Here is an 18,265-nt window from a genome sequence, read left to right as displayed (position 1 = left end):
AAGACACTGTAGAGGCAAATGCAACAGAAAATATCAGAGAGGAATCTCAGCTCACTTCTCAAGGTGCTAGTTAAGGGATATTCTTTGAGACTTTTTACCCTGAGTCTTAATTGCTGATTTCCAAGCTCCTTTTTATCCTACAAAAGATGTCCTTGGACAGAGTCTGGACAAAACACTCTGCAATTATCATAAATTAATGATTTATTGTTTCTCCCTCCCATGTCTGATAATCTTATTGCTCTCCTGAATTTTTGCTTTCATACTTCTTAGATTTTACCAACAGGAGAATGGTGAATGTTTCAGTGCCAAGACTTTCAAGCATCTCAGGGTTCTTTTGTGAGGATGAGAATAGCAGATCTTAAGGTGCATGGTTTCAGGCGTCTGTTCCTAAATGCAAGTGTGAGCCCTTGCTGCTTCTTTCTAGCCCCCCAAAATCACAGAATTAGAATTGCATTTTTCAAGAGATTTTCTACTCTTTTGAATGATCTCATCCAATAGGTTAATTCTTATTGTTTATCCTACGACTTCAGCATTTGCCTTCCTGAATTCTACTGTGCATAATGGAATATGCTCAACTTCCCATTGCTTTACTATCACAAAGCCTAAGATGATACAGTCACCTTGTCTTAAGATATCACTTTGCTGGGATTGGCCCAGTGGTCTAGTGGTTAAGTTTGCGTACTCTGCTTCAATGGCCCAGGGTTCACAGTTTCGGATCCTGGCCCTGGACCTAGCGCTGCTCGTCAAGTCACTCTGTGGCAGCATCCCACATGAAATAGAAGAAGATTGGCACAGATGTTAGCTGATGGCCAATCTTCCTTACAAAAAAAAAGAGAAAAAGATCCCACTTTACTAATCAATTCCTTTTTGCGGGTCAGAATCAAATCTATCACATCTCCAGTGGTCATTGTCTCTACAATCTGAGAGATGCAGAGGTTTTGTATACATTTACGTGTATAATTGAACTCATGACTGAAAATTCATTTCTTCCTTGAAATCATGGTGAAATTAATGCCTTTTAAAAAATCTTTCCTATTTCCTGAAAAAAAGTATGAAGTCATCCCAGACCTTTCTTTCCTTTTAAAAAATAACTTATGTCCCTATTCTCATTTTTAATTTATTGCTTTCTTTTTTCTGCTTCCTACATTCAGATCTCCACGTTCTCCCAATTCTGCCTTAATCGCTGCATCTAAATGCCTTTGTGCTGTGCCTCACAGAAGCTGTGGCATCCTGAAATGGAGCATTTTGAACTCTTCTTTCTGGTTGACAGCTTAGAGAGTGAATGAGATTTCACTTCTGTTTAGCTCATGAGGAAAATCAATGAACAAATATCTTCTCCCATTCAGTACGTTGCCTTTTTGTTTTGTTGATGATTTTCTTTGTTATGTAGAAGGTTTTTAGTTTAATCTAGTCCCATTTGTTCATTTTTGCTTTTGTTCTCCTTGCCTGAGGAGACACATCCAAAAAATATTGCTAAGACCAATGTCAAAGAATTTACTGCCTATGTTTTCTTCTAGAGGTTTTATTGTTTCAAGTCTCACATTTAAGTCTTTAATTCATTTTTTAGTTCATTTTTGTATATGTTGTAAGAACGTGATCTACTTTCATTTTTTTCTGTGCAGCTGTCCAATTTTCCCAACACTATTTATTGAAGAGACTGTCTTTTCCCCATTGTATATTCTTGCCTCCTTTGTTATAGATTAAGTCACCATATTTGTGTGGGTTTATTTCTGGGCTCTCTATTCTGTTCCATTGATCTATCTGTCTGTTTTTGTGTCAATGCCATACTGTTTTGAATACTATAGCTTTGTCATATAGTTTGGAATCAGGGAGTGTGATACCTCCAGCATCATTCTTCTTTCTCAAGATTGCTTTGGCTGTTCAGAGTCTTTTGTGTTTCCATAAAAATTTTAAGATTATTTGTTTTAGTTCTGTGAAAATTGCATTGAATCTGTAGATTACTTTGAGTGGTATGGACATTTTAACAATATGAATTCTTCTAATCCATGAGCACAGTATATCTTTCCATTTATTTGTGTCATCTTCAATTTCTTTCACCAGTGTCTTATAGCTTTCAGAGTACAGGTCTTTCACCTCCTTGGTTAAGTTAATTCCTAGGTATTTTATTCTTTGTGATGCAGTTGTAAACGGGATTGGTTTCTTAATTTCTCTTTCTGACAGTTTGTTATTAGTGTATACAAATGTAACAGATTTCTGTATATTAATTTCATATCCCTGAAACTTTACTGAATTCATTTATTAGTTCCAATATTTTTTTGATGAAGTCTTCATGGTTTTCTGTATATAGTATCATGTCATCTGCATATAGTGATAGTTTCACTTTTTCTTTTCCAATTTGGATGCCTTTTATTTTTCTTGTCTGATTGATGTGGCTAGGTCTTCAAATACTATGTTGAGTAAAAGTGGCAAGAGTGGGCATCTTTGTCTCTTTCTTGATCTTAGAGGAAAAGTTTTCAGCTTTTCACCATTGAGTACGATGTTAACTGTGGGTTTGTCATATATGGGCTTTATTATGTTGAGGTACATTTCTTTTATACCCACTTTGTCAAGAGTTTTTATCATAAATGGATATTGAATTTTCTCAGACACTTTTCTGCATATATTGAGATGATCATTGTCCTTTTTTTAATGTGGTGCATCACACTGATTGATTTGCAGATGTTGAACTATCCTTGCATCCCTGGAATAAATCTCACTTGATCATGGTGTACAATCCTTTTAATGTATTGGTGGAGAAGATATTTGTAAGTGCTATATTTGATAAGGGGTTAGTATCCAAAATATATAAAGAATTCATACAACTCATTATCAAAACCACAAACAATCCAATTAAAAAGTGGCAGAGGACATGAATAGACATTTTTCCAAAGAAGGCATACGAATTGCCAACAGACATATGAAAAGATGTTTAATATCACTAATAATCAGGGAAATGCAAATCAAAACCAGAATGATATGGAAGCAACCTAAGCGTCCATTGATAGATGAATGAATAAAGATGTGGTATATATATATATATAAAGGAATATTCGTCACCTATAGAACAATGAAGTCTTGCCATTTGAGACAATGTGGATGGACCTAGAGAGTATTACACTATGAGAAATAAATCTGACAAAGACAAATACCATATAATTTCACTTATATGTGGAATCTAAGAAAACAGGACAAGTGAGCAAAGAAAACAAAAGAGAAATTCACAAATACAGAGAACAAACTGGTGGTTGCTAGAAGGGAGGGGGTGGTGGGATGGGCGAAATAGGTGAAGGAGATTAAGAGATACAAACTTCTAGTCATAAAACAAAAACTTACAAGGATGCAATGTACAGTATATGCAATACAGTCAATCATACTGTGATAACTTTGTATGGTGGCAGATGGTAACTAGATATATTGTGGTGATAATTTCATAACATATTAAAATATTGAATCACTTTGTTGTACACCTGAAACTAATATAATGCTGTATGTTAATAAAAAAATTTAAATTAAAAAAACAAGGAATATAAACATTTTGTACCCCCTTGTTTGTTTAATAAATAACTGAATGCTCAATGGAAAAAAATCAATAAGTAACTGACAATTTCCTTTACAAATTGACTATGGGAACTCAACTGTTACTCAGAGCTCTTGAGACATCTGTACAGGTATAAATAAGCATTTAGACTTATTAGTCTAACCTTATAAGCAGATTTATTATTTTTACTTGCACAATATTTTATAAAACACTAGTTGATATGGCTCATTTTGAAAATACAATTAAATGTTAATAAAAGTAAACCTTATTTTGAAAGACAACCATTAAATCTTAGCAAGACAGAGTAAGCACTGTTAAATACCAAGTTCTTCCTATATTAAGTAACATTTTTAATAATAAAATGTCCTGTCATCAACTTTTAATTTAGACATTTTAATCTAATAAATTGAATTACAGAATGAAGTTCATAGTAAAAGTTAAGGGAACCATGACAGCAGATTTATAATTTACTTGGCATGGCAGGTACATAGCATCAAATGTACAAGAAAAGTTAATTCAATTTTATTACATTGAAGAATATCATTGTAATGAAAATAATAGTGAAGCTTGTTGGAAGCTAGACAGGATTATTTAATTTAGATAGCAGAAATTTCTTTCTTAGAAGTCATTTAGGAGAAGAAAATAATTTTCTTTAAGTCTTGTGAAGAAAAATATTGAGTTTTTACAAACCTCTTAGAGGGAACAGTTTTAGTTTAATTCTGACAGCTCAGCATGGACTAAAATCATGGTGTGAGATGTCTCCTTTTTATTGACCTATGGCTAATTAAAAGTTAGAGGAAAACAAACAAATAATAAATACTATATTTGGCCCAGGGTGCAGAACCGTGGGCACTCTCATGCAATATTTCTGGGAGTATAATTGCTATAAATCTCTTTGGAGAGAAATGGGCAATATATATCAGTAGTATGTACAGCTATCAGTGCAGCAATTCCAGGTCTAAGAATTTATACTGAGAAAATAATGCAAAATATATGTACCGCTATATATATCTGTGCATGTATGTGTATATACACATGCATATATTCATGTACATAACGTTCATTACATAAATATTCACTAATGTGTTAGTCCTAATAGTAAGTAAATTATTATGGCACATCCATACAATGGAATTTTGAGATGCCATTTAAAGTTACCATATAGATTCAATGTACATACATGTTTGATATATTCCTAAATGTTTAAAAATCTATAAATAAAAAATTCTGTAGTATATTATTGATGTTTAAATAATTGAGGGTCATAACACAAACTGCAAATAAAAGACATTATTTGTTTGTAGAGTTATTTTCCTTCATCTATTTCTAAGTTTTACAAGTTTTCTGCCTTGATCATATATTACTTCAAAAATCAGTAATGAATAATAAATACTATTGGAAAAATCTGGCAAAAATTGGGAATGATAATTATTATATATATATAAATAAATAGTTGTGCAAATATGTGTACATATACATTTAGTGCACTTACCTTTGGCAAGGAAGCTCGTGATCCTGAACTCTGTGTGGTCATGGTCAGCACAGTCGTTATTCCCAAAGCTACTCTGGCTGGAGCAGCATCCATATTGATCCAGAATGAAACCCAGGACAGAATAACGATCAGGAGGCTAGGAATGTACATCTGGATCAGATAGTATCCCATTTGTCGCTCAAGATGGAATCGCACTTCTATACATGTAAACTTTCCTAATTGATCGCAAAATAAATGCAGTAATTGGTAAAAACAGGTCTTTGTTATGGCATCAAATGTCACAATTTTGTTTTCATAATAATTTTGTCCTAAAATTTTCAATTACAACTAAATGAGATCCTAAATCATGTATGCAAATTGGTTTCTAAAAAATATTTTTTCATATTTTCCTGCTAGGATCTAGAAGCACGGTAATATAAGACTGCACTGTTTCAGAAAACAGTGTGTAATCTTATTACTTCACATTTGGTTAACACTTCATACTTGTTGAAGTACTTAAAAGCCTATTATTTCACTTTATTCTTGTCTGCTTGCATGAATGTCTCCTCTTGCCACTTCTATTAAAACTTATACTGAGAGATTCTAGCCAGGAGAATTAGGCAAACAATTAAATAAAAGTCGTTTAGAATTGAAAAGGAAGTAGCGAAACTCTCTCTATAAGCAGAAGACATTACCTTGTATATAGAAAACCCTTAAGAATTCACTAAAAATCTACTTAAATTGATGAGTTCAGCAAGGTTACAGGTACACTGTTGGTATACAAAAATCAATTGTGTTTCTATACACAAACAATAAATAATACAAAAGTTAAATTGAGAAAACAATTCCATTTGCAATAAACCAAGTAGAATAAAATATTTAGAAATAAATTTAATAAAAGAAGCGCAAGACTTTTACACTAAAAAATACAAAACAGTTAATAAAATTAAAGAAGATAGAAATAAATGAAAAGTCACTTCATAGTCATTAATCAGAAGACTTAATATGGTTATGATTGCAATCCTTCCCATATTGATCTACAGATTCATTGCAATCTCTATCAAAATTCCAACTGGCTTTTATGTAGAAATTGACAAGTTGATCCTAAAATTAGCATGGAAATGCCAGGGACCTAGAATAGCCAAAATAGTCTTGGGGGGAAAAAAACAAATTTAGTGAACACACACTTCCAAGTTTTAAGACTTGCTACAAATCTACACCAATCACAAAGTGTAGTACTGTCATAAGTATAGATATACGGATCAATGGAATAGAACTGAAAACCGGGAAATGATCATTTATGGGCAATTGATTTTCAACAAAGGGCTAAGACTATTCAACAGGGTCAGAATGGTCTCTTCAACAAATGGTTTGGGGAGAACTTTGTTTTCACGTGCAAAAGAATGAATTTCTATCCCTATCTTATACTATACTCAAAATGGATCACAGATCTAAATGTAAGGGCTAAAACTATATAATTCTTAGGAGAAAACATAGGAGTAAATCTTTGTAACCTTGGATTAGGCAATGATTTCTTAAATACAATACCAAAATCACAAGCAATAAAAGAAAAAATGATAAATTTGACTTCCTCAAAATTAAAAGCTTTGCTTGTCAAATGATACAGTTAGAAAAACGAAAATACAACCCATCAACTGAGAGAAAGTACATGCAAGTCAATAACAAAAGGACAACCCAGTTAGAAAATAGGCAAATGAACTGAATAAACATCTTTTTCCAAAAAGGATACCCAAATGTCAATAAGCACATGAAAAGATGCTCATCATTAGTTGTTAGGGAAATGCAAATCAAAACCATAATGAGATACCACTTCATATCCACTGGAATGGCTATAATAACAAAGACAGCTAGGATGTGGAGAAACTAGAATCCTCATTCATTGCTTGAGGGATTGTAAAATGTGCAATCACTTTGAAAAACAGTTTGGCAGTTCTTTAAAATGTTAAACATAGATTTACCATATGATCCAGCTTTCTACTACTAAAGATACACCCAAGAGATATGACATAAATCCACACAAAAACTCATGTATGAGTGTTCATAGCAGGCTTATTCATATCCAAAAGTTGGAAATATCCCAAATGTCTATCAACTGGTGAATGAATAAACAACATATGGTATATCCATATAAATAACTATTCAGCAATTAAAAGAAATGAAGTATTGAAACATGCTGCCACAGAGATGAACCCCAAAAACATTATGCTAAGTGAAAGAAGCCAGTCACAAAGAACATGCGTGATTCCATTGACATGAAACATCCAGAGAATACAAATCTCTACAGACATAAAGTTGATTACTGGCTGCCTAAGGCTGTTGATTGGGGATGACTGCTAATGAATATAGGGTTTATATTTTCGGGTGATAACGTCCCAAAATTAGATTATAATGATGGTTGCATAACTCTGTAAACATACTAAAAAACATTGAACTGTATTGAACTGTAGTAAGTAAATTATATTTTTAATTGTTAAAAAGCATTATTCAATGATAAGATGAATAAACTCTGAGAATCTGATGAGTAACACAGTGACCACAGTTGACAACACTGCATTATATAACTGAAATTTGTTAAGAGAGTAGAACTTAAATATTCTCACACACACATAAAAAGGTAAATATGTGAGGTGACGGATGTGTTAACCTAATGTGGGGAATCCTTTCACGACGTACGTATATCAAATCATCGTGTTAGACACTTTAATTATCTTACAATTTTGTCAGTTATACCTCAATAAAGCTGGGAAGAAAAAAAGCGTTCTTGCTGATATAGACCTAAAGGAAAATTGTCCTGTTTAGGGAAATCTGCTCCTCCCGCCACAGGGAGCAGGCTGTAATAGCCTCACAGGTACAGACAAGTTTTCCATGTTCAAGGTGACTCTTTATTATTTTACTCAATAAATATTTATTGAGCACCTATGCACTTCAGCAGACCCCAGAAATATAGAAATAAAAAGAATAGATCTTTAGCTTTACAAATTTATGGTAATGAGGGAAACAGATAATACATAAGATATATTTAAATTAAAGATACAATTTCAGACAGTGAAAGCAGGAAGTGGAGGGGGGGATTTGGGTGTTTAACATACGCCTGTTATGGAGAGTCATTTGAGGAGTTGGTATTTGCGCAGTGCCGAAGGCTGTGAGAGTATTAAGTTTGGGACAGTTTGGGCAAAGAGGCTCATGGACGGAAGGAAAAGCAAGTGCAAAGGCCTTGATGCAGGAATGTGTGTCATATATGAGAAAGCAAGCCACTGGCGCCAGCTTACAGTATAAGTGAGAGAGAGATACAGGAGGGTTTTGGAGAGATGTGCAAAGGACACCACCAAGGTTGTGGTACTTTGTTACAGCAGCCCTAGGAAACTAATTCACTAGCCTAAACCAACTTTACAGTCTTTTTAGCATTTCTCTAAAAGTTGCTTGTCGTTGCAACTACCCCTAGAGAGTTGAGCAAGAACACTGATATTGACCTGCTCACCCTTTATCTTTGTGTTGAGATGTTAACTTTGAACTCCCTACTAGATTAGATACCACCCTCACTCTTGAGATAAGAAAGTGGCAGTTACTTTTTCACCAGATGTTGTGAATTGACTAAGGAGGCAAAAGAGATTAGAGATCTCGTATAGTATAATGAAAGTTCAGATAATAGTTCTGGAAAAAGCTGGGCCCAAGAGTCATCATAGTAACTGTAAAGAAATGATAAGAGCAGCAGCTGATGTTAGTGGGTGGCCATGCACTAACCACATTGGAGCGATTTCTCAACTGTGGTCAGTTTAACGGAATTTGTAAGAATAGGTTTGGCAGTTAAAATAGATATTACAGGAATAGCCCGTGCCAAATGAAGAGAAGTGAATAGGTATCAGGCATGTGCAAACATCACATTAAGTCTTTCAGTCCTTGGCGTTGATAACAATATCTGATAACTATTCTCAAAGGCAAAAGACTACTGTGTAAGTGTGAGTAGTAGGTGCTTAAATAACAATACCTTGAAATGCATGAAATAGTGGCCAAAAAATAAATTTAGGCAAATGAAGCCCTAAAAACACAAAAGCAATTTTATTAGCAAACACAATGTTTACTGACCAAGAAGGATCAAAAGTGCATATTATTGCTCACACAGAAACGAAAGGAACTTTTTTGAAATGTGATTACTATGCAACTATGGGCTCTTTTTGAAAAAAAATTATTCAAATATAATTGAACACCAAGCATTTCTTTAGTCCCATGCAAATCAATTACATAACAATATGCAATGAGTCAAAGCATCCGTAGTTTCAAATGAATCCATGTTCTGCTCTATGACCATCAAAAACATTTATCTATAAATAGTTAAAATAATTAACCTAGCATCATAATTAAGAAACATCTGAATATCATAAAACCACAAGTCATAGTGTGATGAAGAATACTCAACCCCTACCTGTGTTGTAATGTTTAGTGCAGTATCGTAAATCTTTCTCTTCTTTCAACAGAAACTGGGGCAAAGTGAGTCCTTCTGCCACTTGTACAGGTGCCTCATCTTGCCATTCAAAACTTAGGTCATTCATTGTGTACCCAACTAGGCAAAACATAACAAATATATTTACAGCATGAAAGGGCATTCAAAGAAATGAAATAATTTTTAAAAACCACTCGTATAGTTCACATAGAAAAGGAAGACCAAACAATGTTATCTTAATTCTATTGATTGAGCTATGCATTGCACTATTTCATCTCACAAACGTCTATTGAAGTCTATTCCTATGTCATATTTATCAAATAATATAAGAAAATGTAGCAGGCTAATAATAAGTATAACACAACATGTAGAACCCTTAAAGGACAAGCATATGCATCCTTTCTTTGGGATAGGCAGCTACTGGATTAATTCAACAAATTCAACTCCATTAGATTTCCCCTCACTGTCTCTCAAATTTTTCAGGACTCTCTCAACAAAAACTGAAATTATCACTGGTTAGATAATGATCTAAACTAGAACATCCGTGAGGGGAAAGTATCAGAGCTGATGGATTTCTTGATTTAATCATTAACTGTTCTGTTTATAGTATGTGCTTCTTTGTTCCAAGTCCAAAAATGGATAAAATCATATTTTAGGTAGAAATGTCTGCTATTCAGGGAAAATCAGAGTGCAAAGAAAATCCACGTGGAATAGCTTCTGGAGGAGAAAACTCTTGCACATACAATCAGTGAATTCAGGATGGAATAAACTAGTGTATTTTGTAATAAGTCAGCATCTTTTAGTAAATTAAAATTCCATATTTCTATAGGAAAGGTATCTAAGAAAAGCAGAATTTAATCTTTTCTTCCCTCTGAGTGAAAGCTGTTGAAACGCACACTTGAACTCTGCTGTAGAGAGGGAGTCAAAAGCGAGTGGAACCAGTAGGGGAAGACTGTTGTTACAATGCACAACTATCACAGAGGTAGAAAGACGGAGGAAGTACGGTCTGGCATCTGAACTAAGTCAAGTGCACTGACCACTAAGTGAAGTGGTCAGATAAAAGAAGCTCTAGAAGCTCTAGGTCCATGAAGCAGCAAACAAGGGAAACTGTCCCAAATTCTCCAGCTGTTTACATTTTGGGGAAGAAGCTGTATGAGTGATTAGAAACAGCTGGTGAGGAGCAGGTTAGGCTGAACAGAGCCATGGATAGGGAAGGGAACTAGCAGTCACCCTTCCCCTTCCCACAATACCTGGAAAACAACCTCTCTGAAATAGCTGACTCTAGTCTAAGTGTGATAGTGACTAAAGCCAAAGGCACAACCGCACCCACCTGACCCTAGGGCATACCTAGCAACACTCATGCCACAGGCAATAGCGTGGTAGTAGCAAGAGCATCAGTGATTACAGAATCTCCTTAGACTGTCTGGGATTCTTCTGTCAAAGTTTTTGCAGCAGTACCCCATCAGTGGGATTGCTCATTATGGAGAAGCACTATTTGGTAAAAGTTGTAAAGTCATCCAGACTGAAGGGGGCACATCTGAATTATGGTTCCAGAACAGATATGGGAACCTACAAGGCTATCCTCTGGACTATTGGACTTAGCACAGCAAGGACTTATGCTTGACTTGCTTATGGTGAAATATATTTCATTGAACCATGAAATTAATGATTCATTTGCTGATAATAGAAGGCTTTCGCTTTTATTTCTAAGTCCTTTGGTATATCCATTACAAATACTATTTTACCTAGAGAGAAAATAAATGTACATTTCTTGAGGATCAAAAGATAGTGAAATAGGTACCAATTCTTATTTGCTTCCAGGTGACACATGTACCCCAGTCTTCCATACTTGTAATCACTAAAGACAAAATATGTGAAATTTTGTCCCAATTTAGACAGATAAATGGAGAAATGAACCAAAACCTCATTTTGTCTTTACATTCTAAATTTTTCTTAGGATCTTCTGTGAAAAGAAACTAGCTCTCTCAAATTCCCTCAGAGACAAACTTTAGTAGTCTCTAATGCAATCTGTAGGCAGCATATTTAGCTTGCTCTCAATCATCTACACTTACTGATTTAGTGTGGGCATTTCATAATCGAGCTATGTTAATTTGTTATGGTCCATAAAATATTTAAGTTTGAAATCAGAAGGAAAATAGTGAGATGGCATGTTTAGGAGACAATTCTTTTATTCTGAGTAACTTACTGGATGTTCAAGGAAAATAACTAAATGATGATTTTGCCTCAATAAAACTTCAAACATAACAAAAAAATCTGTCCTCTTCTACACAGTTCTAAGTGTTTTAGCATCCTTATGCTTTTTGTTGGCAGACCTTTATACAAGTCTGAGAATGTTAAGAAGAACAGACTGGCTGATGAGATCAAGGTTGTGAGTTGAATTGCCTTATACCATAATTAGCTTCACAAAACAAATATTTCATTCAGGAAACAAAGACATTAACCCTAACTTCAGCCAGCAATCTCATATGGTAGTTGCAATGGAACATGTAAACAAATGGCTCAATGCAACCAAACACTCTTTTCTTCAACAAGTGTATATTGAGCACTGATTGTGTGTAAGTCATCCTTCTGGGCTTCAGGGAATGTGAGGTGTTATTCCTGGGTAGAAAATAAGTGGCATGGGAAAAGTATAAAGTGCTATGTGCATTCAGAAGAGGGATCTATGATATCCACCTAGGCCTCATTTGAGTTGGACCTTAAAAAAAGGCAGGACTTGCATATAAGAAATGTGAGAGAAGGTAAGGTATTCAGGCAAAGAAAATCGTATAATTAGTGGAAAGAAACCACAAACTCCTAAGGTTTATAATAGGAATAGCAATAACTTCATTTGTCTAGAGATAGTTTGCATGAAGGATCAGACAGAATGAAAAGATAAATTAATGAAAGATTGTGTAAAGCTTAAATTCCAGCTTGAAAAATTAGATTTTTTAAATTCCCTGTGGGCAATGGTAAGCAATTGGAATCTTTTGAGTAGAGGAATGATGTGACAAAAATTGTGTTTTAGAAACATTACTCTATAGGATCCTTTCATGAGATTCATAAGGTCTAAACTGCTTTCATAATCATAAGACATTATTTGCCTTTTTCACTGTGTTGAGATTTCCCAGATGGTGAAACAAAATGATGGGTAAAACTTTTAGTGCTTTAGTATAGTTAAAGGCAGTGGCACCAAACTGTGCTGGTGGTTATTGTTTTCTCTACAGCCATAACTCAAAGTAAAAACAATGCCACTTTTATTTAAGAAAATCCTTGATCCTTGATGAAGCAGTAACAGTTATAATTTTATTAAGTTTTGACCCTTACATAAATTTCCTTTTAACATTCTGTGCGCTAAAATGGGGAATACATATAAAGCACTTCAGCTGCATCCCGTAATATTATGATTCTTTTAAGGAAAAGCACTGGTGTGATTGATTTGCAAATTAAACCAGCTGGTTTTTCTTGAAACACTATACCATTTTTACTTGAAAAACAAAAATGACTGGCAAACTGTGATTACTATGATTAGGTATATGGCAGACTGTTTTCTTTAAAATGAAGTGAATGAACCTATCATGTCAAGGGAAACAACTGACAGTATTTGTTGTCAATGATAGATTTTGAGCTAACAAATCAACATTACAATTTTGGAAAAATTGTTTTCCCAATACTTAAAGATTTTTTGATTAGCTCAATGGTGATATTAACAAATGTGACCTTTCAATATTGTGCAATGACACACGTCAATGTTTGGAAGATCTGAATAACTCATTATGCTAATATTTTCCAAATGACCAAAGCATGATGTTAAAATCATGTAAAGGTAAAAGATCCATTCAAAGTACAAATTAGACAAATGGATTTTAATTTATAAGAGTTTGAAGAATTTGTTGATATGGTTTCTAATTTCACATTGCAACTATACTTGAAGGAACTACCACCTTCATAAACTAAAGGGGATTTTTTTGCATATTACAGAATTTCTTTCTTTTTTAAGACTCAATATTATTCCATTGTATGTTCATACCACATTTTATTTATCCATTCTTCTGTCAATGTTGTTTCCACATCTTGGCTATTGTAAACAGTACTACAATGAACAGAGAAGTGCTAATATTTCTTCGAGATTCTGATTGCAATTCTTTTGAATAAATATCCAGAAGTGGGTAACAACCTGGATGAAACTTGAGGACATTATACTAAGTGAAATAAACCAAAGAAAGACAAATACTGTGTGATTTCAATATATGAGGGATCTAAAATAGTCAAATTCATAGAATCAAACAATGGAATAGTGGTTGCCAGGGACTTGGAGAAGCACTAATCACTAGGCACAAAGTTTTAGTCAAACAAGATGAATAAGCTCTAGAGATCTGCTGTACGACACTGTACTTAGAGTCACCAATAATGTATTGTATACTTACATTTGTTAAGAGTGTAGATCTCATGCTAAGTGTTCTTGCCACAATAAAATAAATTAATTTTTTTAAAAAAAGGTTTATTTGCTTTCTTGAAAAGGCAAAGAAAAGGAGCTCTCATTCTTTTGCAATGGTCCATCAGGAATGTCAGTCAGAGGTAATATTCCAGTAGATCATTTTGTCAAAATAGGAAATTAGTTAAATATGTCTTTAAGGGGAAATAAGTAAACTTTCAAAGTTTCAAGTCTAAGACACTGACAGGTAGCTATGCCACAGGTTTTGCTGATATGTCATGTCATTATAGTAGCCTTCTCTGACCATCTTAAAAAATACTTTCCCTCCAATCAGCCTACAGTGGGCCCTTCCTGTTTATTTTTTTCTGTAGAACTTATCTTTATCTGACATGCTATATATTCATCAAGTTTTTATTTTGTTTATTTTCTACCTAGCCTCCTAGAACCTAAACTTCATAATATTTTCCAGTACCTAAAATATGTGGCATATAGCAGGTGCTTGAATATTTAAATTAGAAATAGAGAAGGGGAAACGAGGAAGATGCGTATGTGTGTGTGTGTGTGTGTTTGTTTTTGTATCTGATGAGCTTATTTTGGCACTGGGTTTAAGATTCTAGCAGGAGATGCAGGTGTTGATGCTAACAAGTCTGAACATTGACTCATATTTTGAAAATTGATGAAACCATGGACCTATACACTGAAAGTGAGATCAGGATTGAAGATAAAGGTTTGAGAGTCATCCATCTACAGATGATATTAAAATTATTGAATATCTGAGATTATCAAGAGAGATAATATATAGAGGAAGACAAAAGTTTTAGGAAGAATCTTAGAGAATACCTTGGAAAGAGAAAGGTGAAAGCAGAAAAGCAACAAACAAAACAGGGAATCCAAGAAGGCACCTTTCAGTTAAGTGTAAGAATGTTCTAAAAGAATTGTGTGACTGCGGAATTGGTAAGGTACTAAGTTTTCCTCAAGTAGAAGCTGGGAAATCATTTGTCAGGAATGTTACAAGAGACAGTCATTGTATCAGTTAAAACAGATGAGCTCCAAAGCCTTTGCCAGCTCTCTGATTTTATGATATAATCTAATATAGTCTTACAAATTTATCTCATTAAAATGCACTATAAAAAATAAGAAACATTTGGTACTGTTATAGAAAGAGAAAGACTAGTCAAAGAAATCAAAGATGAAGTTTAGAAAAAGGTCTAAATACATAGAAGCATTAAAAAAATTACACTAATTGCATGTAGAACTGTAAGGGTAGGAGAACATCAAATGGACCACAGCAGTGTGAACTTCTGTCAGGCTGGAAAATAAGATCTAGAGGTAATCTTGAGAGACGCAGAAAAGGCTTCTGGAGCCTGAACTTCTTGAGTGGTGTCTCTGGGGCTAATCCAGAGTGGGCGTTGTCAAAATGCTAGCAATGTTCAGCATTTGGTAGTGACATTGATATCCATAAGGAAAAGGAGCAGCATAACAGTAACAGCCTGATAGACTTTAGTTCAAGACCCCCATAGATCCAGACGTTCTTTTTTAAGACCATAAGGGAGAGGATGTCCTGAAGAATTTATGATATTGGACTTCTCATTGGCCTTGGTAAATGGGGAGCTTGAAATGAATTTATTTAGAATAAAAAAGATATACAATTTCTTGCATGCAAACATATTAGAAAAATATACTCCTGATATATATTTAAATAATCCTAATTTGAAGCAAAAATATGGGTTAAATAGATATGCAATTAATATGCTGTAGAAGTTTGTAACATTTGAAAGGAGAAAAAAACCTGTAATTTTTCCTTGGGATCTTTTCTGGCCCTCTGGAAAAAAGCATGCAAATTTACAATTTATCATTTCACCCTCATGTTATTAGATAATAAAGTTGTTCTTTTTGTTTTAACTCTACTTAAGCATAAGAAAACGGGGTCTTGTCTATAAGATGTCAGGAGATATAAATTTACAATCATTTAAAAAATTCTTATATGTCATTGGGGAATTGCAAATTAAAACAAGATAGCAATATATGCCTATTAGAATGGCCAAAATCCAGAACACTGACAACACCAAATACCAATAAGACTTAGAGCAACAAGAACTCTCATTCATTGCTGGTGGGAATGCAAAAATGATACAGCCACTTTGGAAGATAGTTTGGTGGTTTCTTGCAAAACTAAACATACTCTCACCATATGATCTAACAATCACACTGCTTGGTATGCACACAAATGAGTTGAAAACATGTCAACACAAAAGCATGCACACAAATATTTATAGCAGCTTTATTCACAATTGCCAAAACTTGGAAGCAACCCAGATGGCCTTCAGTAGGTAAATGGATAAACTGTAGTATATCCAGACAATGGAATATTACTCAGCAGTAAAAAGAAACGATCAAGCTGTGAAAAGACATGGAGGAATCTTAAATGCATATTACTACGTGAAAGAAGCCAATCTGAAAATGCTACATACTGTATGATACAACTATATGACATTCTGGAAAAAGCAAAATTATGCAGGAAGTAAAAATATCAATCATTGCCAGGGATTTAGGAGGAAGGGAGAAATGAATAGGCAAAGCACAAAGGATATTTAGGGCAATGAAACTATTCTGTATGATACTACTATGGAATATATGTTATTATTTATTTGTCAAAACTCGGAGAATGTACACTACCAAGAGTGAACTCTAATGTAGGTTCACAGATTATAATAAATGTACCACTCTGGTATGGAGTGTTGATACTAGGAAAGGCTGTGCATTTTTGTGGGGGCTGGGAGATGTATGGGAAATCTGTACTTTTTTGCTCAATTTTGCTGTGAAACTAAAACTACTCTAAAAAATTAAGTCTTAAAAAATATCTTCAATAAAAACATTCAAATACAACAAACAAGAAAAAATCTTATTACTGAAATGTTTCCCTAGAATTAATTAAACTAATTTGTTAATTTAATGAACAATTACTGACTGTCTACTCTTTATAAGTACCTATGTAAGGTGCTGGAACTACAAAATGACTTGGCTTAAGTCAAATATAGTGTAGCTGACCATAAAACAGATTAACAGATTGTGAAGAGTCTTACAGAGAAATAAGCAGAGAACACAGAAAAGGGGCCCTAAACTAAGCTGCAGGATGGGAGCAGAAGGAGAATCAATAAAGTCTTCCAGAGGAATGAGCAAAGGGATGAGTAACAATTATTTAGGTGTAGCAGGGTTAAAACAAATATTTACTATATCCAGACGTGAAAAATAAAGGGGCAATTGTTTATATAACTGTTTGTACCTTAATATCACACCTCCATTCCATCTGATTGGGGCGTATTGGAGAGAGAATAATTCAAATTGACCAATGAAAGATACACAATCTCTTTCTGGGAGCTTAGAGTCTTAGGAGAAAATGTTCAATCTTTTAGGATTTCTTTTCCTCCCTTTCTGCTAGTCAAGAAGCCACTTGGTTATAAGAAGGCTAATCATACATCTTCATTTGCCAGGAGAACCCTAGATTACTTCTTTTTTCCTCATGTCCACTCTGACTTAGCACTTGTTCTAGATTTTTCATTTTTAAGTTAGATATTATTATTAATCATTGTTTTAAATACATTATTATTGGTTTTACCAATTTTACTTCTAGATTCTACTTTTTTTACTTCTAGATTCTCCCATGGGTATAATAGAATATTAGACTATTTTAATATTAGGCTAAATCTGTAAAACAGCTGAGGTCAGCAATGGACCATCTATCTTTACCAGATCCTTTCAGTAACAAAGAAACTTTCAATAGCGGCTAACTGAAGTGTCAGTCAGTGTCGAAGAGTCATGGAAAATTATAAGTTAATTGTAACTGAAAACTGAGCAATGCTGCTGTGGACTGTGTAGACAATAATCTGAATGCTTTGAAACCTGCAAACATTTATTCATTTTATTTGGCAACACATATATTTTGTAATAAATCCCAGCAGCGATAGGCTAAAATAAATGAAAGTTCAATATCAATTGAAAAATTAAGCACCAAATTTCCATTTCACAAGAAAGTTGATGATGAGTGTGCAACTTGAACACAGTGTTGTTTATATTTAACGTCTATAAAAGGTGTCACAGGCATAGCACCATCCACATAAAAGCCACAAGATACAAATGAGCTGAAAACACATCAGCATCTATTTCAAATGTTACAGCCCTTTTAAGAATACTGCCCCAAGATGATCATTTGATACGTGCATTTGCAGGGGGCTCATTTAAATATCGCTCTATGAAAATGAGTTTTTATTAGACCAAATGATTGTTTTTCTAAATTAATTTCACTCTGAATTTCAAGTTTTCTTCGAAAAGTGCGTAACAGGAAATTTGCAAGCAATTAAACGATAA

At 34.0% G+C, this 18,265-nt stretch overlaps 1 protein-coding gene across 2 annotated transcripts in view; it reads right to left on the bottom strand.

The window, feature by feature from the left end:
* The window catches only part of GLRA3 (glycine receptor alpha 3), a 184,456-nt gene that overhangs the window by 35,393 nt on the left and 130,798 nt on the right, over nucleotides 1-18,265 (bottom strand). For both annotated transcript variants that reach the window (XM_001498316.5, XM_014737750.3), the window contains exons 6-7: nucleotides 9,451-9,588; nucleotides 5,031-5,245 (exon numbers count right to left, since the gene is read on the bottom strand). In XM_001498316.5, the coding sequence (XP_001498366.4) occupies nucleotides 5,031-5,245; nucleotides 9,451-9,588 (353 nt within the window). The remainder of the gene's footprint in view (nucleotides 1-5,030; nucleotides 5,246-9,450; nucleotides 9,589-18,265) is intronic.

Source organism: Equus caballus, chromosome 2 (genome assembly GCF_041296265.1).
Source record: "Equus caballus isolate H_3958 breed thoroughbred chromosome 2, TB-T2T, whole genome shotgun sequence".
Lineage (NCBI taxonomy): Eukaryota > Metazoa > Chordata > Mammalia > Perissodactyla > Equidae > Equus > Equus caballus.
Note: the sequence above shows the minus strand (reverse complement) of the source record. Positions and strands in the feature narration are given on the sequence as shown.